Genomic DNA, 10,149 nt, shown 5'->3' with positions numbered 1-10,149 from the left:
AATATGAAAATGTTATAAACCTGGAGTAATCACTGGGGTATGATCTCGGTTTCTGGATAACATGAAAATGTTATAAACCTTAAGGATCTCAACTTTTGTTCAATGATAAGAGGCTTGCCAAGCCACTGAACCGTGAAATGATCCCCTTACCCATATCCCATAGTTAGATATCATGCGTCCAAGTGAGGTGTATAAATCTTAGTTCGTGTGAAAGAGGTAATTAACTCTTTAAACCTTAGAGGGGATTAAGTGCCCTTAGGCGTGGGAGAGATGATCAGTCTCTAGCTTGTGTACATGATAGTTTAGAGATTACATTGTTAAATATAATGGATTTTACCAAGTATTGAGATCTTTAAGTGTCAAGATCCTTGTGCTTTGGGGTGTTCAAACTTGAGGATCGGACATTTCAGGATCTTTAATTGTGAGGATCTTGATGTTTTAGGATCTCTACTCGTGAAAAACCTTAACTGTACGTTTTTCTGCATGGAAAACATTAGCTAAGGGTGGGCGTTAGTCTACCTAACACCAATCTGATTCTTAAGTTAGTAATGTGTTCAAAGAAAAAATCAGTAATAATAAAAGTTTTAAGGTAAAGAACATGTGTACCTTGGTTTTGTTGTGGATCATTCGATCCTACTTACATGTAGTATGCTTTGAGATGTATGGCATTCCAGGATCTTGGCAGAATGTCTCCTTCGAGTGTTCCTAGCTAGTATGCTCCTTTTCCTGCTTTAGCATCTATAAGATATGGTCCTTCCCATTTGGGTGCCAATTTTCCTGCACTAGGATTCTTGGTGTTTTGCAATGTTTTCCTTAATACCAAGTCTCCTATTTGAAACCTTCTGACCCTTATATTCCTATTGTAAGCCTTGGTGATTCTTTGTTGATGAGTAGTGATGCGTATTTTGGAAAGATCCCTAAGCTCGTCAATAGTATCAAGATCTTGTGCTAGGATCATATCATTATTCTCTTGGTATTGTAGTAAGTATCTTGCCGTCGGGATCACTACTTCAGTAGGTATTATTGCTTATGTCACAAACACCAAGGAATAGGGGTTTTGACCTGTGGCTACTTTGGAAGTGGTTCTATCTGCCGATAAAACGAAAGGAAGTTCTTCTTCCCATCTTCCCATCTTTTTGTCTAGCCTTTTCTTCAAATTGTTAACAATGATTTTGTTGTTCGACTCCGCTTGACCATTAGCTTGGGGATGAACGGGAGTGGACATTATCATTTGATCCCCCATCTTATGGAAAAGTCTCTTGTTCTTTTGCTAATAAATTGGTATCCATTGTCGCATATGACTTCAGCCGAGATCCCGAAACTCGTCAAGATATTACGTTTAATAAATGATACTACCTCTTTGTCTATTACCTGGGAGAAAGCTTCATCTTCGATCCATTTGGAGAAGTAATCAGTCATCACCAACATGAAGACTTTTCCTCCTGGGGGTAGTGGAAATTTTCCTACAATATCCATCCCCATTTCATGAATGGCCATGTGGAGATAATAAAATGGAGAGGTTCTGCCGGTTGATGTAGGATGTTGTTGTGTCTTTGGCAAGCATCACATTTTTTATCATGTAGAAAGGAGTCTTTCTTCATGGTTGGCCAGTAGTATCCTATTCTTAGTATTTTGTAGCATAAGAATTTTCCCACAATATGATTGCCATAATCTCCTTCATGTATATCCTTTAAGACTTCTGCAGCTTCAGGATCTGCAAAGAATCTTAGGTATGGACCTGACAATCCTTGATTTGAAGGTCCTTAGCTAATTATAGTCCCATGATGAGTGCTTCGTATTCTGCTCCGTTGTTGGTAGTGTTGATTTCACAACTAACAGTATGGGGTATGATGTCCACCTATGGCGACTTTAGTATGATCCCTAGGCCCGTTCCTTTATGATTTGAAGCTCCATCTGTGAACAACGTCCATCTTCTAGGACTCACTTGGCTTCCATGTCTACTTCGTTTCGTAGATCATCACTAAAGTCGGCCACAAAGTCCGCTAATGCTTGTGATTTTATGGCAGATCTTGGTTCGTATCTGATGTCAAATGTGCTTAACTTCACCGACCATTTTGCCATCCTTCCTGACATTTCTGGTTTTCTCATGACATTCTTGATAGGATAGTTAGTTTTTACATGTATAGTGTGTGTTTTGAAGTAGTTTTTTAATTTGGTAGAAGCAGTTACTAAGGGAAGAATTAATTTTTCGAGGTGGGCGTACCTGGTTTTTCAGGATCCAGGAGACTTTTACTTACATAGTAGATAGGATGTTTCTCACCGTTAAGATCCTTGACCAGAACGACACTTACCGCGTTTGAGGATACCGAGAGGTAGAGAATAAGTGGTTCTCCATCTATAGGTTTCACTAGTATTTGAGTAGAGCTTAGATAATTTTTTGAGTTCCTAGAAGGCTTTCTCGTGTTCCTCCCTCCACTCAAATTTCTTGTTCTTTTTCAGTATACTGTAAAAGGTCTTGCACATTTCTGAGGATCTTGAAATGAACCTGTTGAGTGTTGCTACTCTTCCAGTTAGCCTTTGGATGTCCATTGTTAAGGATTGGGATCGTAGTTTAATAATTGCTTTTATTTGTTCAGGGCTTGCTTCTATCCCTCTTTTGGTTACCATGTATCCAAGGAACTTTCCTGACTTCTTTCCAAAGTGACATTTGAGTGGGTTCAGCTTCATATTGTACTCCTCCAGGATGTCAAATGCTTCCTTGAGGTCTCTAAGGTGATCTTCGGCTCTCATCGACTTCACTACCATGTCGTCAATATAAACTTCCATGGTGTCCCCCAATTTGTCTTTGAGCATCTGATTCACCAATTTTGATATTTCATACCTACATTTTTAAGACCAAAAGGCATTGCGGTGTAACAATATATACATGTTGGTGTTATGAATGCAGTATATTCTTGGTGTGATGGTAGCATTTGGATTTGTTGGAATCCTGCTAAATCATCCATGAAGGTCAAGATTTCATGGCCAGCCGTCGCATCTATCATAGAGTTAGTATGTGGTAGTGGGAAAAGACCCTTAGGAAAAGCTTTGTTGAGATCCGTGTAATCCACACACACTCTCCATTTTCCATTTTTCTTTTCTTTGACAACCACGTTGTCAATCCATCTTGTGAACTTCACTTCATTGATTATCCCCGTTTTGAGGAGCTTCTCTACTTCCTCTTGGATGATTTGATTCCTTTCGGGTACAAACTTCCTTCTTTTTTGGTGTATTGGTCTGAAAGAAGGATCAATATTAAGTTTATGAGTAATAATACTCTTGTCTATACCTGTCATATCTTCATGTTTCCATGCAAATGTCTTACTTCTAGTTCTTAAGAAATTATGTAGATCCTGCTCGATCTGCTTCGGCATTGAGGATCCCATGAGGACTTCAGCTTCAGGATCCTTAATGCCCAAGGGCACTTCCTTTACGTCTTGTTCCTTTAACTTTAGAACATGTCGTGCTTCATGCCTTAAGTTTCATGCTTGTTGAGGTTTAGTCGTAGATTTCATTGAGGTTTTGTAACATTCTTTCGATTTTTGTTGATCTCCCATGATCTTCACTGTCCCCCATGGACTGGGCATCTTCACACATTGATGGTATGTTGATGGAACCGCTTTCATCTCATGGATCCATGGTCTACCTAGTATCACATTATAAGAAGACAGGGTGTCAATAACACAAAAATTTTGTATGGAGTTTACCCTTTCTATGTATATTGGTAGCTTTATTTCTCCAACTGTGTATTGTTTCCCCGCTAAATCCTATGAGGCCTGAGGATCTTCTGACTATTTCTGATTTTGGGATGTTCGTTCTTTTCAAAGCATCTAGGAGTACGATATTGACTGAGGATCCTCCATCAACGAGGAACCATCTGACAAAATGGTTGGCCATGTACAGTGTTATCACGAGTCCGTCATGGTGAGGATCTTGAATTCCTTCCCAGTCAGTGTTGTCAAATGTGATTTCGTTTTCACTGCAATCATGGTATTCTTTCATGAACTATCCTCCTTTTCTGTTTTGGATACCTTGGCGTGTCTTTTAGCATGAGAATAAGAGGTACCATAGATGTTAGATCCGCCTGAGATAACATTAATTATCTTAGCGTCAGAGGGTGGAGATCATGGTTTCTCCGGGATCCTGTGATCATCTTGGTTGTTCTTCTTGTATTTTTCTGTTTTTCTCCCGAGGATTTCTCTAAGGTGTCCTTTGCTAAGGAGGTAGTTGATCTCTTTTCGTAGGGATATGCAGTCCTCCGTCATGTGGCCAAAGTCTTCATGGTAAGCACACCATTCGGACCTGTCTTTCCAAGAGGTGGACTTGTTGTTTCTCTTGGGCCGTCTTGCTTTATCTCCAAGATCCTGCATAGCATGAATTACACCTGAAACATCTACAGAAAAACAATATTTAGTGATTTTACGAAGCTCTTCTTCTTCTCCATCTTCAAGGGCATCAACCCTGTAATGATCCAGTTAGGAATAGGGCTTCAATTTGTAGGATCTTTGAGTCGAGGATCCGGCCATCCTCTTGGGGTTCTCATATTGATCCGAAGGGTTGTTTCTCTTCTGGATCTCTCTATCCTCTTCGATCCTTATGAACCTCAACGTCCGGCACTTGACTTCATCCAATCTTTTTCATGGGTTCATCACATGGTCTTCATAGAAGGTTGAATCCTTTCTTAATCCCATTTTAAAATCTTCCACAGTGGTGGCCATGTCAATGTTGGGAATGCTCAGAGCTTCTCTGCCAAACCTTTTAACAAAGTCCCTAAGTTTTTCCTTAGGATCCTGAACCACCCGATAGAGATCACTAGTGATCTTCTCGAAGGTTTTGCTGCAAGAAAACCAGTTATTAAAGATATTGACTAAGTGTGCAAATGAAGTAATAGAGTATGGGGGAACATTTAGTAGCCATTTGAGGGGTGATCCTGTAAGGGTCGAACCAAATCCTTTGCATAGGCAAGCTTCCTTCAAGTTCCCCGGGATGGGAATGATATCCACCCTTTCTCTGTATTGGGCTATATGCTCTTCAGGATCTGTAGTTCCATCATATAGCTTCATGTTGGGAGTTTGGAAGCACTTAGGAGCTTTGGTATCAGCTATCGCAGGAGTAAATCTCGAGATCTTGTGGCTTGTAGGAGATGCTTCTGGTATTGGTTGGACCACTCTGAGTGCACTGGCAATCATCTGTTTTAATTGCTGAAGTTTCATGGCCATGCTTGGGTTTATTCATGCATCAACGTTAGTATAGTTAGTATTAATAGTATCGATGTTTAAGAAGTTACTAGAGTCAAGGTTTCTAGGAGTGTGGAAAGGCTCATTGAGATCATTGATCATGGATGCTCGGTTGTCCATAGTTGCCCCCAGGGTGACGCCACAGTGGAAGGAATTGTGTCGTTCTGAAATTCTGCCTTTATCCTCTCCACTTCTTTAAGTAGTGCTCTATTCTCCTCCTGTTGTTGGGTCACCTGTTGCATCATTTTCCTCATTATAGTGAAACGTTCTCAGTAGTGATTGAGGCAGTCAGATCCTGGATCCCTGAGGATCCCAAACTTCCTAGATTAGTGATTATGGGGGTTCTTTTCTAAGAAGTGTTAGGCGTTTTCCTCTGATTAGGGGGTGTACTCGGAGGAGGTGGTAGGTTTTTGGTTGGAATGGAAAGAGCAGAGGACGAAGAGAGGATTAGTTATGTAGACATGATTTTGTTGAGGATTTTGAACACCACGGCCCCACAGTGGGTGCCAAATTGTTTTGGTCAAAAATTACACAAGTACTAATCAACCAAATTGAATGAGAGGGCGTGATGTTCAGATTATGTAAAAGCAAGTGGTAAAAGAAAGTGACACAATGGTTTACAAGGAAAACCCTTGATCCTTACTAGGATATCAACATAAAACCTTGGGAGGTGAAATTATCACCTGCCTTGATGATTTTATTGAAATAAAATGAAGAATACAGTGAGTTCTTAGTAAGAATAATTAGATAATTTCGTACAGTAAGCTTAAGCTGAAGAACAATGTCCTGTGTCTAGATTACAAGTGTCAATTGTTGGGTCAAAAATATGGTTTATACTTTGCTTTTCTAGAAAAATGTATTTTTGTGTGTTGGACCATAAACCCATTTACGGCCCATGTTCACAAAGCCCATATTCTCCAAGTATAAATATAGGTGTTAGGGTGAGGAGTAGAGATTGATGAACCGAAGAGAGTTTACGGCCAGAGAGAGAGAAGAACTATTGTGTGTTAGTGTGTGTGTGTGTGTGAATCTCTTGTATCTGGATCATCATTCTATTCATTAATACATTGAGATTCATCGTCTTCTTCTTCTCCTTCTCTTCTATTTGATATGACATCATCCGTTTGATTGGGATTCCGCACCATCAAACGAATATGATTGATACACAGGCATATTAGGGACTTACAATTGGTATCAGAGCCAAGTTGTATCAGTCAATTTTGTTAGATTTGGGGAATTATTTGATCTTATTTTCGAAATATTCTTGCTCTTTTGGATAGATCTCTGAAAAATAAGGGGGGTTTGTTCTTTGTGTTTTTCATAAAAAAGGGTTTTTGATCGAGTTTTGGAGCTTCAAAGTCGAAAAATCGATGTTTTTGGTCGGAGTTTGCGGCCGGCGGCTAGGGTTTCTGAGTTCACGGCCGGAGTTTGCGGCCGGAAACTGTTCACGGTCGCCGGAGGTTCACGTCCCGGAGTTTGCTGCCCGAGGTTCACGGCCCGAGGTTTGCGGCCTCGGCCTCGGAGTTTACGGCCTCGCAAGAAGCAGACTCGCTCAGCAGCCTCGTCCTCGCATCGCATCGCCTCGCAGCTTCTTCTTCGCCTCGCTTAGTGTATATAAAAAATTAGGAAGCGCATTTGGAGCTGCAAGGGTTCGAACTCGAGACCTCCGGTTCAGCAAGCTCGCGCCTTACCTAGTCGGTTAGCAAGCCTTTTGTGTCATCCTTTCGAATCTTTAAACTTAACATCTCATTCCCGCTTTCAAATTTCACAATTTGTCATTTTTATCCCAAAAATTCAAAACTTTTATTTTTAAAATCCTTTTTCAAACCAAAAATTTTAATTTTTAATTTTTGAATTTTATTTTTGACTTTTTACTTAAAATGTTGACTTTGACTTTTAAAATTTGACCTTTGACTTTAAACTTTGACTTTCTCATTTAACTTTTAAATTTTAAAATTTAGCTTTTCGGTTTGACTTTTAAGTTTGACTTTTGAGTAAGACTTTTTAAATTTGACTTTTAAGGTTGACTTTTGAGGTTTATAGTCAAAGCGCATTTTTCTTGGGTTTGACTTTTAAGTTCTAGTTGTGCTTTTAATAGTTTTTGAAGTTTGCGAGGGAATTGAAAACATGAAAGAGAGTCGTCAGGAGATGTTAAGACAAAATTTCAACATGTTCGATTATATCCTTGGAGAAACTCTGGAAGCTTAGTTGCAGCGATTTACTACACTTACTACTGAGATGAATATAGTTGGGATCTCCTTGTCTAAGTTTGAGATAAACAAAAAGCTACTGAATTCACTTCCGAAATCGTGGGATATGAACGTGGCTATCATCAAGAAGACAAAAGATCTCAATCATCTTAGTCTTGCGGATGTAATTCAAGAACTTGATGCTTTGAAGTGTAGAGAAACAATGAGTTCTGAAAACATTCCGGTCACTAAAGTTACATGTACTCCAGCTTGTGAAGCTACGATTAAATTTCTTTGGGAACAAATTGATTTATTAAAAAGAGAAATTGAGGACCTGAGATATGAAGGATATCAACTTAGGAAAGGACAGAAACCCCTAAAGGCTAAATTAGAAGCAAAAACCAAGGACTTTAGGAAGCTTCGGGAAGAGTATAGCAACAAGTGTGAAAATTATGACTATATTAAGAGACAACTTGCTGCTGTAACTGAAGAACTTAACACTTTGAAAATTAAGAGTAGAAAAACAGATGTTAGTTTCAAAAATTATACTGCGTCTAGTCAGACAGTTGAGTCCTTGTATGAAACTCAATTAAAATTCAAAGAAAATCAAAACAATGGTCTAGGGTATGATAGTGTTCCTCCATATTTCAATCATAACTACACATCCATCCCTATGACACAGGAAGCAATTGACAGGGACGCACATCTTCGATATGGCAAACTAGCTGGATTTGTGTCAGGAGGATTTATTCAGGATGAAAATACTAATGTTTCTACTTCATGTGCAGGTAAAGTAGCAGAAGATGAGAACAATGAGAGCACTACTGAACAAGCCAACATCTCCTTGAACTCTGAATCTGTTGCTTCGAACTCAACTGTTTCTGATCAACCTGATGTTGAGAAATACAGGCCACCAATTCCAATGCAACAGAGTTCTTGTGGCAAGTGTGCATGTGGGAACAACAAGAGACAAGGCAAAGATACGCCACCAGGGGCAGGAACAAGCAATTTCCAAGTGAAGAAATGGACTTGTTTTCACTGTAGAACACCTAGACACATTGTCAGAAACTGTCCAAATCGCGCATACGTTCCTTACTATGCACAAGGATGGCAGAACGCATCAAGAGGGAGATACTCCAAAAGAAACCCCTCAAGGTCACGTTCAGACCATGATGACTGGAATGCGCACAAGGCCAAGCATCCAACTCCTAAGGCCAAGAAGGGAATGCTGGCCCAGAAGTCTAGTTCAAGAGATGCTCCTGTGAAGCCAAGACTGGTTAGGTCAAATTCATCTAGGCAGATGGCTTCAAGTTCCAAATCAAGTGCCGAGGCACCCATTGGATCGAATAAGAAATGGGTTAAACCCGAATATAGATGGGTACCAAAGGTGAAACTCCCAAATCAATTAATGATTCTAATATTTCTATGTCTTCTGTTTGTGATAAACAGGACATGTCATGGGAGAAAGTATCGTGTGTTGATGATAAAGGTCGACCCAGTTTCAAAATGGACTGGGTTCCAAAGACCAACTGATCCTGCTCTATGTCGGAGCAGCTATAGAGGCATATCATCAGACTTCAGTTTGTTGGTAGTGGCTATTCCTGGCATATGATTAGGGACATCTCTCAACTGTACAACAGTCAGACCTTTGTTTGAGAGTATGTGTCCTTTTGCGGGAAAGGAAGGAAGGAAGAGATCACAAATGGGGTTAGTGCTTAATGACATAAAGAATTTTCCGATCCGTTTTGAGATTATGCGTGTTGTTCTCAGACCTTCTGAATGCAAATTCAATCGGTGAATTACGTTTTGCGTTTTCTTCTCTATACTCCTAGGTTTTTCTTAAGCTGCTTCGCTTTAAAGACTAATTTTTGTTTTAGGATAGTTTAAATTTGCGCATTTACTTTCGTTTCTCTCCTATGCACAAATTTAGGGGGAGAAATAAAAACAAAACAAAAAATTAGAAAATTTTAATTTAAAAAAAAATCCAAAAAGATTAGAAAATACAAAAAAATGTGGTGTAAATGAAATGTGCTTGAATGAGATGTTTTGAGAAATGAAATTAGCAAGTGATAACGGGGAATCTGAATCGGCGTAACGTACCTAAGTTGAATCGTCTACGCTCTGTGTTTGATGCGCTGGTAGGCACAAAAGATTTTAAATGGACTTGACTAGGGAAACTTGAACGTAATGAATTTAAGGACTTGACAAACTTTGACCTAGTTAGATCTGTTTAACCTGACTTCACGATGCTCGGATAGGTTTAGCAGGGAGATATACATGGGAATCTACCGGTCACATTAAATAACCCGTATCTAGAACTGTGGAATCACTTTTCCTTGATGTGCGCATTTTTTCCTTAATTCCGGTTGAATGGAGCGACTGGTAAATTCCTATAAATTAGGTCTGTAGAATATCATTTTCTTTCTTTCTGTTTGTTAGTAATATGTTGTATCATTTGCGTGACTTCCAATCCGACCTGGTACACAACATATGCAACTCTATTTCTTTGCATGTTATATATATGAAATTCCTCTTATCTGTTAGCCATATGTTGTCTCCTTTGCGTGACTTCCAATCCGACCTGGTACACAACATATGCAACCTTCTACTTCTCAACCCCTCTGAAACAGTAAGTAATAGAATTCTGAATATATCCTCTCTCTGAATGGTTGTCTGCTCACCCGGTGTAAGGAGTACTCTGGAAGTTCTTGATGGCTGGGGCA

At 39.5% G+C, this 10,149-nt stretch overlaps 2 protein-coding genes across 2 annotated transcripts; both read right to left on the bottom strand.

Annotated features, from left to right (window-relative positions):
* Positions 1-1,027: 1,027 nt before the first annotated feature.
* LOC145050280 (uncharacterized) lies at positions 1,028-1,497 on the bottom strand. Its single transcript, XM_078998556.1, has 2 exons — positions 1,372-1,497; positions 1,028-1,270 (listed from the first exon to the last, which is right to left on the bottom strand). Exons 1-2 carry the CDS (start codon positions 1,495-1,497, stop codon positions 1,028-1,030), a joined length of 369 nt encoding a protein of 122 aa, XP_078854682.1.
* Positions 1,498-4,124: 2,627 nt separating this feature from the next.
* LOC145050278 (uncharacterized) lies at positions 4,125-5,219 on the bottom strand. The gene is made up of 2 exons (XM_078998555.1): positions 4,756-5,219; positions 4,125-4,461 (listed from the first exon to the last, which is right to left on the bottom strand). Exons 1-2 carry the CDS (start codon positions 5,217-5,219, stop codon positions 4,125-4,127), a joined length of 801 nt encoding a protein of 266 aa, XP_078854681.1.
* Positions 5,220-10,149: the final 4,930 nt, after the last annotated feature.

Source organism: Lactuca serriola, chromosome 5 (assembly GCF_051521515.1).
Source record: "Lactuca serriola cultivar US96UC23 chromosome 5, Lser_US96UC23_V15, whole genome shotgun sequence".
In the NCBI taxonomy this organism is placed as follows: Eukaryota; Viridiplantae; Streptophyta; class Magnoliopsida; order Asterales; family Asteraceae; genus Lactuca; species Lactuca serriola.
Note: the sequence above shows the minus strand (reverse complement) of the source record. Positions and strands in the feature narration are given on the sequence as shown.